The sequence below is a fragment of the Micropterus salmoides genome, unplaced genomic scaffold (genome assembly GCF_014851395.1).
Source record: "Micropterus salmoides isolate LMB-PRFRI ecotype aquatic unplaced genomic scaffold, ASM1485139v1 Ms_hic_scaffold_17, whole genome shotgun sequence".
In the NCBI taxonomy this organism is placed as follows: domain Eukaryota; kingdom Metazoa; phylum Chordata; class Actinopteri; order Centrarchiformes; family Centrarchidae; genus Micropterus; species Micropterus salmoides.
Genome location: NW_024040817.1, coordinates 20674787 through 20694635, shown reverse-complemented (window position 1 = coordinate 20694635; position 19849 = coordinate 20674787). Strand labels below are relative to the sequence as shown.

Sequence of the window (19849 nt, the reverse complement as noted above, 5' to 3'; positions counted from 1 at the left end):
TCTCTCACACACACAATATGACAAATTGGATATAGGAAAGGTGGGCCTTATGGAGAGCCTAAAGGAAGTACTCTTTGTTCCCTTCCTGTTCCTGTGTGTATGTGTGTGTGTATGTTGTCTGTGCTGATAGTGACCAAGCCATATCTGTGTTGTGATAGCTCCAGGCCTGATTCCTGAAAATAATGGATAAGAAAATGAAAACACAATGCTTCTAGGTCAGAAGCACACATACATGCGCAAACACATAGTGTTACACAACTATTAGAGAGTAACACAACCTGCCAAAAAAGCCTGCATGTGTGTCATGCATGCTGTGGCCTTGAGTAATCCCATGTGCAGGTTGACCTCTAGTAGACTCTGATGGCTGAATCTAAAACTAGAAGGCAGAGATGCACCCAACATGCTGTACTGACACATGATTTAAATCACTATGGAAACAGCCCACACCAGTTTGTCAGAGCTCGTCTGTCACAGAAAAAAAGGAAATAAAAAAAAAATATATACATCACCATGACAACCCAGTAAAAGGAGAGTGTCTTTGTAATGAATTGAGCGGTTTGCTTGGTTTTGGTTTCTACCACGTTTTGCAGTCTGAGCTGGACAATGAGCTGGCTAAAAATGATAATCAAAGCATTTACACATATTCTCTATATATTTGTGGTGCATTACTGAAAAACATTCATCTCTATGCACTCTTAGAAATAATTATATATCAATATGTGCTTCCTATCTGCTTTGAGAAGACTAAGAGATCCTTATTTAGTCCCTAAACCTACATAAATCATTTGGTTTATTTTACACTTTAATGTAACAACTGGTACCAAAATGGCTGATGATTTTTAAAATATAAGACAATCTAACATGGATGGATACTATTTGTATCCATATGGTCTAAATAAATAATATAAAGGAGAATGGAGCAATTTTCTGATGTGCGTCTTTGATACACATCTGCCAATGATTCTCCTCCGCTCCCTCCTCTATGTCATTTAAGGATTTCACTGCTTCCACAGCAGTGACGCAGTGGTGATATTATTCCATAATGTTCATTGTATTGATATCTGCAAATATGCTATAAGTCCTGCATGATAAGCTTGACATTAGTTTCTATTTTGTCTGACCTGAAAAATAGCACACTGTGTTTACCAAGCAACAGAATGGGCATGTGTGTGCCGAAGGATCATTAATTCTTCAACATTATTCCAGATGTTTCCCTCAAATCTCTCTTAAGTCGATTTGAAGTCGAAGAAAATATTTCCTCAGTCTATGGCATATTATAATATTTATCTGCTTGTTCTTTGAAACTATATTGTGTCTATAGTCAAACAAAAGTCAACACAATTTCTTGTGCATCATTTCATGGACATTCTCCTGTAATTCAGCAACATGTATGTCGGAAACTTAATTATCTGGACTAGTATCTAAAGTTACATGGATCAGAAAGAAACAAAATCTGCAGATAATCTGCTGGTGGTACAACTGCATTTTAAAATGGAAAACTAAACAACACAAGACAACACAGACATTTACTCACAAACCATAATGATTCAGCAGTGAATAAAATGTAGGTTCACTGATTATCATGAGGTTTAGAGAGAAACCTTAAATTAAAAACAAATATTCATACTTTAAAGGAACAGTCTTATCCTGATAAAGTTTATACCCATCTAACTTCAGTGAGCAGACTTTAAATGATACTTTGATATTTAAGTAAAAGGTTCATGTAGGTATGGATTGTGTACAGACAAATCTAGTTCTCTCTCTGAATTCATGCTTCAAAAACACTACATAAATATGATTCTGCAGTTTCATACAGCAGTAATGCAGTTATATGTTTTGACTTTTGTATATAAGGAGTGAAAGTGAAATCATATGCACTTTGGAAAATCCTCCATGCTGGTCTTCGGTCAGACTCTGAAGACACTGTAGGTTTCACAAACATATCACGAAGTGCAGTTAAATCAGACTGCATTTGCTTCGTTTCCTGCCCTCAGGTGTACTGTAGAGCCGGATTATACAGTACAACGCTTCACTAACACCCCACTCATTATACACACACTCACTGACTCAGCCTGCCACAGCACCAGCAGTGCATGAAGAACACACACACACACACTCCCTCCCACAAATGATTATCTGCTCTAGCCAGAAAACACACACACACACACACACACACACACACACACACTACTTGACAGACTGTAAAAGGAGATCACATTGCACTAAGCCATCATTAACACCCACATTAGACGAGATAGAGAACTGGTGGTTGTTTAATCTGAGGTGATCTGAATGAAGCAAAGCTCTATGCATCTCTAATGATAACTTCAGTTTGCATGTGTGTGTGTGGGTTCTTGTTGGGGCAGAGATGTGTCCTCATGTGAAAATGAATAGGCACTTTGCGTCTGCGTTTTAGATTGACATCAACACAAATCAGTACGGTCCTGATGAGGAATTACTCACAAGTTCCCTCACCTGAATCCATGAGTAACTCACACCTGAAGAGTGTGTGTGTGTCTGTGTGTGTGCTTAAAAGACGACACTAATGACAACATTTACCACATGATGACGTCCATTACTCTCTACTCATACTAACCATATAACCACAGCTCTCTCTGCAGATTACATGGCGATTGACCAGCGAGGTTGCAGGACAACATCATCAGGCCTATCAGCATTGAAGATAACTGTATGACATTAATGACATTTCAAAATGTAAGTGCCATTATCACACTCCGCACTCACCGCCTGGTTTCTGTCGGGCAGCCGGTAGTTGTGGTTCTGTAGCAGCCGACAGCCGTCCTTGGCCAGCCGCTGAACGGCCTCCAGCCCCAGGCGGCTGGTCAGATCCTCACGGCCGCATGTCCCCATTCCTCCAACGCTGCCTCCGCTGTCACCCCGCAGTGCACATACCCCGCCCAGCTGCAACACAGGAGGCATGAACACATATCTCAACCCGCAGTCCCAAGACATGGTGGAAAATGTCAAAAAGTGGTTCTGGGATGGAGGTCAGGAAAGTTCAGTGTTTTGGTCCAAGAGAGAATGAAAGTAGTTTAGATGCAATCCTGGAACATGCAATGACAAGTTTCCTCTTTATGTCCATGTGAGGAGAATGAGATGAAATGGTAATCCTGGTTCTGTCTGTCCCTTATTCTTTTTATCTATTACAGTCTGTAATTCACTTTATCTGTTGCACTTCCCTCTTTGTCTCCTTCTGACTGCTCTGTGTCAGTGGATCTAGTGGAGAAAGAGTGAGTGAGTGTGATTAGTAGTATACTGTAGGTGGGCGGGAGTGTGCGTCTGTGTGGGAATAGTGTGTGCTGGGTGTGTGTGTGTGGTGTCTGTCTGTCTCCTCCCCTCTATAGTTGGGACTTGTCTTAACCATCCTGGTAGCCCAAGTGAAGTAGACGGACAGAGAAAGTGTATAAATATATATATCTAACAGTGATGTCTTAAAAAGAGAAAGAAAGAAAGACTGAGAAAGGCAGAAAAATAAACACAAAAATTCTTTATAGATATATAGAGAAGATATTCAATTACAAGAGCAGCAAGATCCCGGAGACTCGATTTGTTCTCGGGTAGACCAGAAGACAGAAAACATGACGTATGTGCTCCTTAGGGTGCTGCTAGTAGGATGGTTATCACCAGCAGCCTGGTCTGTTTATTTTCCTTGGAAGAGGGTGAGAGGGGCATTTCATTTGGCTCAGAGTTGGTAAACCCTTCCTGTGAGCTCAACTATCTCACGGTGCCATGCTCTAGCAGAGACGCGCGCACACGCGCACACACAGGACATGACATACTTCCACGCTTCATTTTGTTTACTGGGAAAACTCCCCCAACGATAACTCTTATCTAGTAGAATAGCCATGTACAGACATTATATCAGAGCCACGGCCCCCTGTTCCTTGGTGCTTCCTGTTAACTGGTTTTCATCTTCTTGTCCTAGACACAGAACATACCAAGATAAATCTGTCTGGCTGTTTGTATTTGTATTGTGTGGCTGTCTCCTTCTCTCTCCCATTGTATCTTTTATTTTTCTTTGATCACTTGTTTTTGACATCTATGACAGCTAAACCTTACAGTAGCATAAATGGACTACAGTCCAGATAAGCTACTGTGGAGATGAATTAGCAAAATATTTACTTTGTTTTTTTTAAAACCATATAAAAATGGTCTACTCTGTACATTGAGGACCACAACTCTACGACTTTCTTGTGTCTTCCTTGACATTTTGTAACAGTGTGTGGTTTATCGGTCCCCTTTAATTATGTCAAATGAACTAGTACTCATGTTACACTACAATCTGTAGTGGACCAAACCACTGTGAGGTATATGAGGGGGGAAGGACATAATCTTTTTAAACATAATAACACATTGGACGTAGCAGTGAACAAGAGCTGTTGACTGTTTACGATCTAAATTATTGCTTCAGTAGTTTAGGAGCTTCAACAATTCAGTAGTTGGTGGATATTGGTAGGCACATGTCCCTACTGTCCCTACCAAATTCTACGCCCTTGCATTTACAGCACAACTAGTATATGTATTTGTAGCTCGGAGTGATCATCATTGTCATATGCAGGTACAGCCACAAAGCATCTGCTACCACATCTTAATGAGCTACAAACGTGTTTTCAATATACTTGTTGTCAGCAGAACAACTGTAAAACTTGATATGTGGCTGACAAAGAGACCACTTCATACCTCCATAATGATCCAAATACTAGAATCAACTAATATATGAGAGAGGAAAATTACTCCTGTTTGCACTCTAGAAGTCATAGACATAAGCAACCCGTGATGAGGGAGTCATTTTTTGGTATTACAGGGTCACAAGCCAGGTGAAATGCTTGAAGAAAGTATCTTCCAGAAACTGGCAGTAGGTTTGGGAGCTGAGTTTCAGTCCATCTTCAAAAAGGTCCAACTATCTCATCCCTAATGATAGCAGCCCATACCAGTACCCCTTCACCACCTTGCTGGTGCCTCAGTCGAAGTTGTACCCTGTGTCCATCAGTGATCCAGTAACAGGCCCATCCATCTGGTGCATCAAGTGTCACTCTCACTTCATCTGTCCATAAAACCTAAAAATCTGTTTGCAGGTATTTCTTTGCTGAATCTTGACGCTTCAACTTTGTTAATCTTATTCAGTGGGGGTTGTGTTTCAGCCTTCCTGACCTTGACCACGTCTTTGAGCACTTGGCACCTTGTACTTCTGGACATACCAGGTAGGTTGCAGTCCTGGAGTATGTTGGCACTGGAGGATAATGGGTCCCTGGTAGCTTCACGCACCTTTTCTTTCTTTTCTCCATGGCCTTTTTTGCACCCCAGTTGGCTATTAGCAACAAAACGTTTGATTGTGCAGTGGACAAGTTTCGGTCCGTTTTACCTGAGGTAATGAAGCTGCCTCATAATTCTGCAAACCTTGATAGATGTTCATGTTGATGTGGTTTGGAGTTGGAAAATGTGCAGAGAAATAATGATTCGATCAGAATAACAATTGTGCACATAACGTAGTACTGTATGTATGATTGCATTTTTTCCTGTTCTCCTCCTCTCTGGTGTAATCAAAGAATGAATAATTGATGGAGAAAAAGAGGCTTCCACTGTAAAGAGATGGGACCAGAATGCAAACAGGCCTCCCACTTCATTCTGTTCTAACTAAGGCTGCACAATATTGGAAAAAACTGACATTGCAAAATTTTTAATTTCTGCGATGTATATCGCAATATGAAAAAATACACGAATTTTTACCAGATGACTTCACTTTCTCGGTTTGAAAAGAAATAAGCAACCTGGAATTATTGGGGTGATTTTGTAGGGAAAATGCATTACAATGGGTGCTTACAATCCTTTCTTGAGCTTCAGTGCAATAAACATATTTTAAACAGTTAATTTGACACGCTCGACATTGAATTGTTTTGTGATGTGACTATTGCGCAGGGGCACATTGCAATGACGATGCTGAAACGATATTGTGCAGCCCTAGTTCTGACCCCATTTTCTATGTATAGTCCAAAAACAAAGCTTTACTTTGTGCCCTATTAAAGCAACTTCTAAAGAAACTTCTTCCAAACACACACTGGTGCAACAAGTAAGCAAACTGTGGAGCAGCATGAACAAATAAATAGCATCCAGCTTCATTAAATAATTCACAATTCGCAATGACAACGTGTGTTTGCCAGCTCAGGTTGAAATAACAGCCACTTCAATTTTATTTCAGCAACATTTAATAAGCATACCACGCATCTAAAACGATGCTGCTGATTAAAATAGTTTAGCTTTTTTTGTTTATGCTGCGTATGAAGAGAGGTTGTCCAAACCTTCCTGCCTTAACAAATCCAGACTAGCAATACTCTCTCTACTGATGTACAAAACTATTTAATGCAAGTTGTATTTTCTCAATTTGGAGATATAAGGAATATTTCTATGGCAAATTGGACTGGATTAACAAATTTTATTGAAGGCCAAAAGTAAAATGAAATTTAAATATTGGACCCAATTGGCATGTCATTTAATTTGCGTGTGTAAGGTATGTCTTTCTGTATGTGTATTACCGGGCTAGTCTCCTCGCTGGGTGTGCGAGGCTCCTGTTGGCTCGTCTCTGTCGTCTCAGAGTCCTGCTCTGATACTGCAACCAACCACAAAGGGAATCAAGTTATTAATGACAGTTCTTCATATTTGTTACGTAAAATCTTCTTCATGTTCTCATAATGCAGTTGGAAACACCAGGAGAACTTCTTGGGAAAATGTACACACTCAAAACTAAATGCATACTTACAAGCTTTGCGAGTCTTTCGGGCGAGAGCAGCCGCCAACTCACTTTGTACCTGTTGGAGAAAAAAAGGTGTCAAAACAAGGCAAAATATGAAACCTATATATGATAAATTAAAACACAACGTAATGAAGCAGCAAATTAGGAATTTTGTTTATATCATTTGGTGATAATGTATTTAACAATCTTCACATGCACACACTGACCGTAGAAGTGAGCCTCTCAAGAGCTTTCATCTGGAGAATCTCACTGCAGATGTCCCTGTTGCCTTCAGAGTCCTCCTCTGACCTTAGAGAGACACAAAACACACACACACACACACACACACACACACACACACACACACACAACAAAGCTGTACTTTTGACTGCAAAGTGTATTACTCTGCTCAAAAAAAGTTTCCTGCAGAGCTTTTGTCCCCTCTACGCTGCCCCCTGGTACACCTAGAGTGGAACTACAGCTTCCAAACATATCTACTACTCAGCTGGCTGTAGACCTTAATAGTTTTTCAACAAGTCTATATTTAATTGATTTATAAGTCTATATTTAAATTGATTTAAGTGGACATATTCCACTTATCTATTTTAGCTCTTTGTATTAAGACACCTTAACATCAGATCAAAACAAAAAGATATTGATAGATAGTGGCTTTTCAATGGTTCCCAAATGGTTTCTCAGAGACCACACAAACAGGAAATCAGACCATTGTTCTTCAATCCAGCACTAAAACATGTTACAAAATAATGTTACATAATTAGAGGTGAAACGATCAGTCAATTAAATCATACTTGAATTAACTGCTTACATCATTTATCAAGTCTGCTGGTTCCAACATTTCTGTTTTGCTCCAACTTACTGTACATTACCTCGCGATCCTGACGAGTTTATTTTCTGTGTGAATATTGTCTATTTGGCAGAGACGTATCTACCCATTTTATTTTCTGTCTTTCTAGTTCTTCACTGCTCGCATGTTTTTGTATCAAGCATCTCTCTCTCTGCGCCCGCCTTCACTCTTTCATGTGGTTTCATTTAAAATAGCTCCCAAACACACCCTTCTATTGATGTTAGTGAGGGTCTTTGTGCCGGTGTGTGTCTGTGTGCGCGCGCTGATGTGGCATCTCTGTGTTCAGAATGTATATAGACGTGTGTAACGCTTGTTGAGTACAGTTATGATACATTTGTGTGTGTTGCTGCAACAGGTGGTTGTTTTGGTGTAAAACTGCATTTCAGTCTCATTATTAATGAACGTACACAGAAGGATTCACAATTGTATTTCAGGATTTATATAACAATGGCTCACATAAAAGTATTTATTGTTGTATATAAATGTAAAACAACTCCACAAATAAATATGGTGCACAAATGTGTTTGCACACAAATATTTTTTGTTTTAAATATCTGTAATAGTAATAACAAATATATGTATTTGAAAGTATCTGCAATATTCATCAAAAACATATTTAGATGTTGTTACATTTATATCCCAACTGTTGAACCTGCATTTACAAACTGCTTGTCAGTTGTGAACTTCACAACATTTGTGCGTGGGTTTTTGTAATTCCCCTGCCGTAGCTCGATTCACAAATGCGTTTTTTTCCCCCTCTAGCGAATTATCTGCAGCCAATTTGATATGGCTCCTTCCACTTCAGCCAATTATGTAACAGTAGATTTGAGGGTAATGTGATCACTTAGCGTTCTACCCGCAGGTCAACCTTACATGGGGTCTGGTAGCTGCTCTTCACAGGTAAGTGATAACTCTTCTGTCATGCGTGATTAAATCCAGTATTTTTGAGTTTTAATTGCTTGCTAAGCTCGTGATGTGGCATTTCACACTAGCATTAGCTAACAAGTTAGCCATATAATGCAGATAGACAACTTAGGGCCATCCATAGCTAGCTAGCTAACTAACTTAGCAAGCATTCATAACACAAACATATTTAATCGGGTTACCGGGTTCAGTGTTTCCCACAATATGAAAAAGTCAAGGTTTCAAAAACACAAATATTTCCGTTATTCCGTTTCTGTTTTATAATGTGTTGTCACATTTATACAACTGTTTATGTCTTCCACCATTGTGTACATTTGTTAAAAATTGTAACATTAAAAAAAAAATACATCATCAGCTGGCTCTGGTGTCTTTCCCACTGTGTGTGTGTGTCTGTGTGTGTGTGTGTGTGTCTGTGTGTGATTTGATTTATAGCGTTATTTGATATTATTATTAGCAGCAGTAGTATAAAATATATTGTGTTCAATGGAAACAAGTTTGTTTTTCCCAGACATTTAAAAATCACACATTTTAAGGCTGTAATTGCAATAACACGATACCGTGAAACCGTGACATTTTTGCTTAAGGTTAACATACTGTGAAAATATCATACTGGCCCATGCCTAGAGTGTCAGTTATATATTAATCCTTAAATATACTGTAAATGTGAATTCTTCAGTGTGCATTCATTAATATTGAGAATGATCTGACTCCATATTATTCCCACAGCAATAATACAAGGTTATAGAGTTTGTCTTCAACAGCGGCAGACTGCACCCGAGGGCCCCTCATCTAATATGTTCTCTTAAAAAAACACTGTTTGGATTGGTCTCCCACACACTGCCTCACCCCCACATAGGACACACACACACACACACACACACTTTTTTCCTCAAGCACACGCGCGCGCACAGACACACACCAATTTGCATACAATTTGGATTTTATCAACAAATCCCAGTGGCACTAGTAATAGTTGTGAAGGAAAGAAGATGAAGCCCTGTGTGACTGTGTGTGTGTGACTGTGTGTGTGACTGTGTGTGTGACTGTGTGTGAGTGACTGTGTGTGACTGTGTGTGACTGTGTGTGTGACTGTGTGTGTGTGTGTGTGTGTGTGTGTGTGTGTGTGTGTGTGTGTGACTGTGTGTGTGTGTGTGTGTGTGTGTGTGTGTGTGTGTGTGTGTGTGTGTGTGTGTGTACACTGTAATCTGATAAGGGAATGATAGATGCAGAGGCGGAAGAGATGGTGATAACATGTAGCCCTGAGCCTGACACTTCAGCTATCAGCTCTGACACAGACAGAGAGAGACGGAGGCAGGTAGAACTAACACATGCCTTAAAGGAGTGTGAAAATACCATTTTGTTAGTGTCGCAAAAAAAACGTTTTGGTGGTTGTGCTTTCTTTTCAGTATTTATGGTCAAAATTACACTCTCCTTTAAAATAAGATAACTGACGCTCAAACTTCTGCCAAAGCTGGATGAACAAGGCAATGCTGGGGAGCGTTTTCTTTTGTAGTTCATTAGTGGATCATGAGATGTACAAAGTATAAGTCATCATGCTAGATTTATTCTCTTTGGGGTCATTAAGTTTTTTCAGCTGGCATTCATTTGGTAATTTGGTGACTCACCATGAGCCTGAACATACCAGAGCCGGAAGCAAGGCACAGTGGGAGTTGTGTCACCAATCATTAAGCAGCACAGAGCAGTATAGATTGAGGATTACCATGATTGGTGCTTACAACGCCTCCGTTTTTACCAGGTCATAAATGCATGCAGCAAGGTGTAGTCATGATTTGTGACTCACCAGATCAGATCCTATTTATAAGCTTACTAATTCTACCTGTGAACAATGTGTCAAACTATTTTCCTTAAGAAAGAAATATAACTACATACTTCAGTCTATCTAATACATATATGCATGTGTGGTTCTGAATACTGCCTAACACAGAATTTAAAGCATTTGCCAGAATGATTTGAGGAGGAGGAGAATGTAATCTCTGTAAAAAACAGTGATTGTTTGATTGCGCTCCTCCCTGGCCAAAATGGTCCTTCAGCATTCTGCTGAGTCCATTTGGCATTTTGCCCTTTTTGGACCACAGCACCATGCAAAGTGTTTTCTCCTTCCAAGCTAAGGTGTTATATTTTAGCTCCTGGCAATTCAGCACTTTCTGCACACTGATTTGCAGAGAACATTGTATTTGCAAGGCAGGAAAATGTGCAACTCAATTGTTACTGACTGATGCCAAACATGTATATAGTCAGTGCACTGTATATAATGTACAGTTTAATATCAGAACAAAGAGAGAGTCCTTGAGGAGTAAATACATTTGCACACTAAATTGTTGTATTTTGAGATTTTTCCTCCTTTATAATAATAATTAATAATTAATAATTATTTAAATCATGTCAACTTAGGTTACACAGACAGTGGACCAAATATCGTATAATGAAATATACAGAAATATCCCTGCCAGAAAATGTGTATTTGTGAAGCTGACACTGTAATTCAAGCTGCTGCTGTAGTTAGTTTAAGGTATTATTTGTATACAGGGTAACAAAATATTAAATATTCTAAACATAATCTGAACATATCTAACCCACAAAGCCTTTAACGTGTTAGTTGCAGGGCTATTGTATTGGACAACATTATACTGTGCAGGTGTTCATGTTACGATGTCCCTACCTTGTGTTTTGTGTCTATATGGAAGTTGTATCCAATTGATATACAGTAAAAAAACTGAAAATAGGGGAATACAGTTTAGTGTGCTAGATAGGGTGGTGTTATGTATAAACATTAACTTCTTCATGATCAGTTTACACTCAGACAAAGCTAAACTTGGCATGGACTGAACATTAAATTAACAAATGTAGTGACTTCTGCTGCAGAGGCAGTGTGCAGAAAATCGTTTCATGGTTAAACTTTAATGTTGTCTCCTTACACAGCACTACTAAAAAGTACTTGCCCTTATTGTAATGTGAGGCAAAGTTGGAGAGAGAGAATGAGACAAAGTAACTTTTCTGCCAATAAGATCATTAAATTGAAACTGAAATGAATTCAAATGAGAGAGATGTTTTTTGCATAACATTAATATTTGACTCTGTTAAAATAACAATAGTAAATGGTTAAGGTGTTATGATGCATGAATCTGAAGTTTGAAACCTGCATTATAATATTCTTTTCCAGCGAGCACTGCAGTGAACAATAAACTAATCAACTTTAATGACCACAATGTGCCTGGTAGTAAATATTATTGTTCAGACACAGCAATCCTTTGAGACACACTGGCAGCGTCGGCACAAACTGAATAAGAAACAAACTAAGAAACATCTTCTACAACCAATTTAATTAGTAGCCTGTTGTTCTTGGGCTTCACTTAAGTAGAAATCACTAGAAGGAGGCATAACAGTCAGCTAATGTTGTCTTATCAAGTATCAAGTTATCAGTATCAATTTAATGCTTGCCTCGTTAGATTAGATTTGAATTACTGCATTTAATCGTCCTACGTAATTCGATCTCAAGTATAGTGCAGATCCAATCACCCTGATGCAGCCATGAGCATTGCTGAGCAGGGCTTTAACAGATAGTTTAACACACGTTTGCACGCTTGGGCATGTTCAGACACTCTCAGACGGTGTACACAGCCAGGATTTTATTTAAAGGCTAAGGCTGTGAGACTATTTCTAGCTCCTTTTTACAATTTCAACAACGAGAATCAACATTAACCACTGGATTAATATATAAACCAACGCTTCATAAAGTCTCTTGGAAGCAACCAGTGGAGTTACATCAGGTGTTTTTCCTCACAGCTACAGCTGTTCTTCTTTACACCAAAGGGAGAGAGAGAGATAGAGAGAGAGATAGAGAGAGACAAAGAGGGAGGGAGGTAGGGAGGGTATGAGATAGAGAGAGACAGAGAGAGAGAGGGGAAGACTGCAGAAAAATGATGCGACAGTCAAAGAGACACAGCAGCAGGGTCAAAGTGACAGACAGCGTGAGAAAGTTGAATGCATAATCTCATCTATGTCTAATCTGCTAAAGTGAAACATATTTTTTTATGTTGATTCAAGCAAAAACCTGTAAAATATTTGGTCCAATACAGTGTTACGCGTATAAACTATAACTGTACAAACAGTTAGATAACAGACATTTATTTACGTTCCTTCATATGTGTAAGAATACATGAAAAACATAACATGATAAATAAATGCTTTGTCATGTAAAATGTTGTCTGTTTTCAGCTTGCTGTAGACACAAGTAGATAAAACCAGCCTTGTGAAAAAAGCCCTCAAATGAAATCCCAACTTCTCTCTGTAGTAGAGTGCCTCTAAGTATGCATGTCATTCACTATAATGTATATAAAGTAACTGATGGACAACATGGAGGTATACAGTATGATACATGAGATTTATATTAGTATAAGTATGACATTCAATTCCCCTCGCTGTTGGGCTCTCTCCCTGGTGTCTGGAAATACACCCTTTGAAGTTGACACACAGACGCATGTGTTGACGTGTGCTCTTGTTCCTTCGGTCTCCATATATACACACTTTATCTTTTTTGTTACCCACTCCACTCGTCTCACTCTCTTCCCTTTCTCTGAGTGACAGATTGAGTTCAGTAGCAGCCTCAGCAGGAATCCCACACACAGGAGCAGCAAAGCAGGGAACTCTGGCTGACACCACTCAGCGTGTGTGTGTGTCTCTTTCTCAGAGCCCATCTCGTATATGTGCGATGGCATTATGTGACAGGTTTTGCATATGAGTATCTTCTATGTTCGAGGGGTGCGTGCGCCTGCACATAAACGTGTCCTTCACATAAGCAGATTGAGCATTTTAAACAGTGAATAGAGATTAGTTTTCTAGCTGGGATCTTGGAGAGTGTGTGTATGTATATTAGAGTATATATTATGTTGCAAAACAGTCAAGTACTTGCAAGCATGCACTTCCACCAAATCAAACACAGTCACTTGTCACTTTTCAAGTTAAATCATCAGACAGACAAATGACCTCAATCATAAATCTAACCGGAAACACTGTCACTTTGACTTTGATATTTCACCAGAGCAATGAGCTTCCACTTCAGGTCAACGGAGATCATGTATAACATTGCAACTGAGTCATATTCACTGTCAAAATTCTGCAGCAGTTTAACATGTTGGCCGTAATAACAGAAACCCAGTGACAACATTGGAAACCACTAATTAGTCATTATAACCGATAAATATGAATAATTAATTAGGGCTGAAATGATTCATCAATTAAAATCGATTAATTTGATTACTAAAAAGCATTGACGCAAATTCTTTGCACCGAGGCTTTGTTTCATCCATATAACTACATAGCACACTGTTTTGCATGGACATTTATTACTGTCGCACATCGCGCTTATGCTGTGTGAACACGACGTGATTATGATGGCGCTGTTTGCAAAGTGGAAGATGGAAGAAGAGAGAGAAGAGAAAAGAAGAATTTAGTCTCCAAAGTATGGGATTATTTCAAGCTAAAAGAAAACAACTCTAATGTTACAGTCCGTCCACTGTAAAATGAAACCTGTCGGCTAACGTTACCGCAACAGCACGACGGCTCCTGAGCAGAAAGCACCCGGTGTTATGCCAGCGGACAAGGCAACATTAACAGCAACTTTAGCATTTAACTGAAATCATGATTGATTGTTGAGTTGAAGGCTAGCCAAAGTAAGCCGCAATCCTCAGCTGAAAATATACACACATGTATTTGTTGTTCTCCTGGTTGGGCCGTGAGTTTGGGTTGTAATATCACAGTCATGAGTTAACTGGGTGTCGGGGAGCTGCACCTTAGTATAACTTGTATAGCACTCGGGTGATGTTTGTGTTTGTAAAGCAGTTGTCCGGTTGTTGGTCTGCTGATGTTGTTGGTCTGATGTTTGCTGTATGACACACTATGAATTTCCAAAAGGACTAACAAAAATCTATCATCTATCAACTTACACAACTGAACCCGTTACCGGGGGGGGGGGGTTGATTCCAACTAATGTGTTAATTCTCATTTGTTAACTATGACATTTAACCATCCAACTAGCACAGCGTAACTTGTAGTCAGATTTTAATGGACACTTACGGGCTGTTGGCCCCTCCACCAGAGCGAAACTGGACATATGGGGCAAGTTGTAGGAGAAGCCTAACTGCCTCTGGCCATTCCCCCTCATTGGAGCGAAACTCACAGGAGGGGGAGTCACACTCCTCAAAGCTGAACTGGTAATAGGAGTTGGAGTCCGAAAACACCACCCGCTGGTCTACTGAAGGAAGAATAGACACACAAATGCATGTGAGAGGAAGCATCGTTCACATTAATATTGAACAAGCTATTTAACTTGTGAAGTCAGTAATTTACAGGTATCAGCAATGCCACCATATTCAACCAGGTACTATTAAAAAATGCACAGTGTCAATATTGCAATATATTGATGGTATTTGAACTTGAGCAGGTGGCATTTTTAGTTTGCATAAGTGGCCTCAGTATTCCTTTCTGCTTTGCCAATATGGACATTATGTTTAGGCTACTGCAGTTAAATTTCTTCATGTTACAGCCCTGCTGCTTAGTTTGAGTTAGAATAAGTCATTTAATATGATTAAATGACTAGGACTATTAAGGAAATCCTTCAATTTGATGTTTTACATAAAAATGAAATCATGGAATTGTTAAGCCATGCTGATTACACTCAATTTAAAACAACTATTAAAATAGAGTCAAATGTATTTGGAACGTGGGTAAAAACCAGTTCCTGAAGATCTGAAACAGGGCGGGCATTGCTTCGTGCATTACTTATATTTATATTGGTGCACTACAATGGCAGCCTGAAAGAAATTGCCAGTTTGATGTAATAAACAATTCATAAAAATAAATTGTGTAAAATATACATTAGTGGTGTTTAGCACAAACTGTTTAATTCTAGAGAAAGAGTAGAGACATGGTGACAACAATAAATCCTGGATTAACTCATTCAAACTCAGTTATGGTGGATTTATCATAGCAGATGAACCGGACTTAAGCAAATGTCCAAAAGCAGGCAGCCTCAAGAGGAGGAAGTACAATAAGTCTGGTTTCAACACAAGACAGGGTAAAAGAATAATATAATTTCTAAATTTTCTTTAGCAGCTCTACTGAATACAGAAATCACATTCAGGGACTGTAGGTGTGGTGATAACAGATGCACAGTTTATCAGAAGATTTAGTGTGTAGTAAAATATAAGTTGTGCTCTTTGGTAAATAATGAAAGAGGATGTTTTGGATTTTTAGTGGGGGGACTGATTGCACAGAGCCACAGGGTAATTTTAGTTTGTGGAAAGTGGAGCAGGTGAATGAAGCAGTGAATTCATCTCTCTAGTCTGCTGGAAATAACCTGGTGAACTGGTTCATAGTTTGTCTCTTTACAGATGTGAAGATTGTTGCTGATGTCGCTGGAAGGTTGCTATGTATTTCAAAGTACAGTACGACCTCCGGACATGTTACTGTGCGCACGCATGTGTGTGGTTGTGTTTTTACCAGACAGCAGGACTCCCAGCTCCAGCAGCACCTGCCAGACACGCACAGCAGTAGTCCGACAGCGTACATACACACACTGCTCACACAGCCACTGCACCAGCTCCACGCCCACGTAGCTACGCCTGTTAAAATACACACACACACATTTTCAGCACACAAGTACAGCCACACATTGTTATGATACACATGCTCATGCACACACACACACACACCTCTTGCAACAACAAAGCTTGTCTATTTTATTTAATCAATATCCATTGATTATTCATTAGTTCTCTGTAAGTCTTTTCCTCTGAAACACTGAACAGTTTCCGTCTACTTTCCCCCAGGATAAACTCTTGTTTGCGTTTTAATGTGAAATGCCGGTTATCTATTCATAATTGTGTCCAGACGTCCACAAGATTTTGCATGCACCTGTGTGCACTGTTTGTACAGAATAATGCATGAGTGCGCATGTATTCCCGACCATCATTGCCTGTCTTACAGCTTAAACAACTTGACTGGCCAATCAGGAAGTGGCTGAATACTGGACTGGTGAGTCATTGTATATGCTTCACCGGACACATCGATTCAGACACGTCAGACAGACACACAAACACAGAGACAAGTGTACCGTATGATTCTGGCCAGGTGTATCTTGTCTTTGGCTGGATATGGTCCATGAGAGAGGAAGGCATTCCTCACAGTCCGACCAGCACATGGAAAACTCTGGGAACAAGACTGAAACACACATACACAGGACCATATCAAAATAAATGCTTTTTTTTGTAAAATCTGAACACTACAAATTACAAAAACTTTCTCTCAACATTGTTTTGGACATGAACAAGAGTGCCAAGAGCTTGTGTGGCTACAAGCAGCTGTCATTGACCAGCTCACAAGGACAGCTCGATTTCTTTCCCCCTGAGGAATAAACACGCTCTGCCATAATCCTGCTATTGACACTATGGTAAATCAGACCGTATTTCAATTAAGCTGTTTACATGGAATGCTTGTTCTGTTCCATTCATATTCATATTTACATGCTACAGAGGACAGCCCGCTTGATGACTGATGAGGCTCCATTCATATTATGTTATATATTTCCTCTAGTGTCAATTCAACCTCAAAATCATTGATAAAATCTGAATCTAAAATCTAAATAGGAGCAGATTTTGAAAATGACTGTACTTCCATTACAGTAAATACACCTTTCAAAGTAGGATGATGTGTTAGATAAATGGTCTGATGTATTGCAACGTTAAAGGTACCCTATGATTCTTGACCACTAGTAGCGCTATGGAGTGATGCTTCTTAAAGTAGGTCCCTGTTTTGTTGTTGTTGAATCTCGTGCACAAACAAAAAGACGCATATAAAAAAGCACGACTGACATAATATGCATTCTTGCAGATTGTTTTACGCTATTCCCGATTGACACTTGAAACGGAAGATGGATAGGCTCTTCTCACTACTTGAGAGATTAGTTGAATCAATTCAAATAAAGCAATTGTTAAATATATTGTTTATTAAATTTACAGGTCTTTAAAACTATTTGCAACATAAGGAGTGGAATATTTAAGGTGTCTGCAGGTCCTTCAAAAGGAAAATAAATTACATGAATATTAGCTATTAGAAAATGTGTGGGGTTTGTTTTGTTTAGCTGAGCAGAGAGTCACTGGCGGTGCTGCTGGACCTGGTTGGAAACCTGGTGGTCTTCTGTCAGTGGGACATTATCTGGGGTGGTCTCCAGAGTGTGTCTAGGGATGCCTCTCTCCACTGTCCATCTATCTACTCAATCGGTTTTAGCTGATTAAAGACAAAAGCATTTTTAATAGGGTTGTATTAAATATGAAATGCTAATGTTAACATTACAGTTGACTAAAAGTATATACCAATATTTAATCTTTTACTAGAGTAAAAATTGCAATAACAGTGTAAAAATACTCTGTTACAAGCAAAAAACCTGAATTTAAAATCTTATTTGAGTAAAAGTACAAAGTATTAATCTCTCTCTCTCTCTCTCCAATACATCAGAAATTATTAGTTGATTTACATTTTGTATTAATAATTTGAATGGTGGAGCATCTCCATTTCCTCTACAAAACTGGCAAAAGAAAAAAAAGATAACAATTAACATGTCTGAATCCATTTCTAAGCCAGCTGGGTACCGATTGACAAGTGCAGCTGTCAAGGTTGCTAGGCAACAGGAGTGTGCTTCATGAGCTAAGGGTGACAGCTGGTGACGCAATTGAGAAGTCCAACGTAGACCAGACTGTCTCATTTAACAATGCTCGGCACACCATCGTAGAACGCGTCTTTCGGAGGATGCGGGCACCTGAATTGAGACACAGCTAACATGTTCATTAGCCCTCAAGGATACACACATTGGTGACAATTTGAATGTAAACATAACTGTGTTTATTTTAAAGGAAAACTCAACAGGGTAAATTTAAGGTTACGTTAAGGTGCCATTAGCTCTATCTCACACAGGCTCCGCCCTCTACTGGACTCTATGGGTACTACATCCTCCAATCACACGCACGCACTTGCCCACTGAAATTTTATCGTGCACATAGCCGACCAATAGGATGTCGCTACCGATACGTGCGTGACGTATAAATAGCAGTGTCCCTACTGCCTCAGCATCCTTTTTTCTTCAGCAAACGGCGAACTGCTCACTGAATTCACCACCTCCACGGATGGAGTCGCCACTTCTAGAAAATTATCTTTGCACCCGGGCAAGGTGACCCATGTCCTGCCCGGATGAGTCCAGGCCCCCCCGCCAGCTGACCTGCGGCTGGGGAAGGGAGCGACTGGCCAAGTGACCGTTATGGAGGGAGAGAGGCCTGCTGTCTCTGCCACAATCCCCCATCTGGTGTTCAAGATGCCATTGTTTTACATGTGCTGCTTGTGTAAAACTATGGTAAGGCTTTTGAGAATGTGGAAAGAAAGAATGTTTGAGTAAAACATGTTAAATACATTCCTCAAAGAGCCAAGTTATCTTCTCTCATCAAAGAGCTAACGTTAACTCCAGGGGTGAGGCTAAGGGTTCACCCTGCGGCCTTGTGTTCACGAAGCCACTGTTCTAACATGTGCTGCTTGTGTGTACACTGTGGTGATGCCTGTGAATGTTAAACTGTTTATTAGAAACACATTACATTCTTAGAAGTGCTAATTCCCCACCACCAACCCCATCTCATTGAGCTAGCCGTGTTGAACGCACCGCTGCGCTCACCGACGCTAAGCTAACGGTTCGCCCTGTGGCCCACGGCGCTCTCCCGGTCAGAACCGAGTGAGAGGGTGGGTGAGGCCCGGGCGTCCACATAGCTAGCATGACCGCCGAGTCCACGCGGCCATAATGGTCCGCTTCCACGACGTAATAGCCGAGAAACGAGCTGTTCTTACCGTGGAAACTTGGCAATGGAGCAGTCTACTGTAGCGCTGCATTCCCAGAGTGCCCACGAGGACTTGCACAGCCGCGTTGCTAGCTCACCGGCAGTGAAAGCCTGTTACGTAAACAGACACGCTGCCCTGCCGACATCTCTTTCGCCGAGAAGACACAGCGCAGCTAGGTAAGTCCGCTATAGCCGGAGAGAGACAGCCAAAGTCAGGTCTCTCTCGGAATAGCGGGATGAAAGAGATCGCTCGCTGCTTCGGTTGGTTTCGTTTCCTCCACCAGCGGCTCGTAGCGCCTGTTGCAACAGGCGAGGCTGTCTACCTGCCACTTCTTCACAGGGAAGCTGTGAGCTTGAGGCTGATGTCAACACCGGGTGACGTGTCAACCACAGTCACACCGGCTGTGGTGCGTTCAACCT

At 40.2% G+C, this 19849-nt stretch overlaps 1 protein-coding gene across 3 annotated transcripts in view; it reads right to left on the bottom strand.

The window, feature by feature from the left end:
• The window catches only part of rapgef5a (Rap guanine nucleotide exchange factor (GEF) 5a), a 62385-nt gene that overhangs the window by 24362 nt on the left and 18174 nt on the right, over positions 1-19849 (bottom strand). For 2 of the 3 annotated variants that reach the window (XM_038724733.1, XM_038724735.1), the window contains exons 3-9: positions 16669-16775; positions 16056-16177; positions 14631-14808; positions 6976-7057; positions 6776-6824; positions 6552-6625; positions 2746-2922 (exon numbers count right to left, since the gene is read on the bottom strand). In XM_038724733.1, the coding sequence (XP_038580661.1) occupies positions 2746-2922; positions 6552-6625; positions 6776-6824; positions 6976-7057; positions 14631-14808; positions 16056-16177; positions 16669-16775 (789 nt within the window). The remainder of the gene's footprint in view (positions 1-2745; positions 2923-6551; positions 6626-6775; positions 6825-6975; positions 7058-14630; positions 14809-16055; positions 16178-16668; positions 16776-19849) is intronic. The other variant, XM_038724734.1, reaches the window with a different exon arrangement.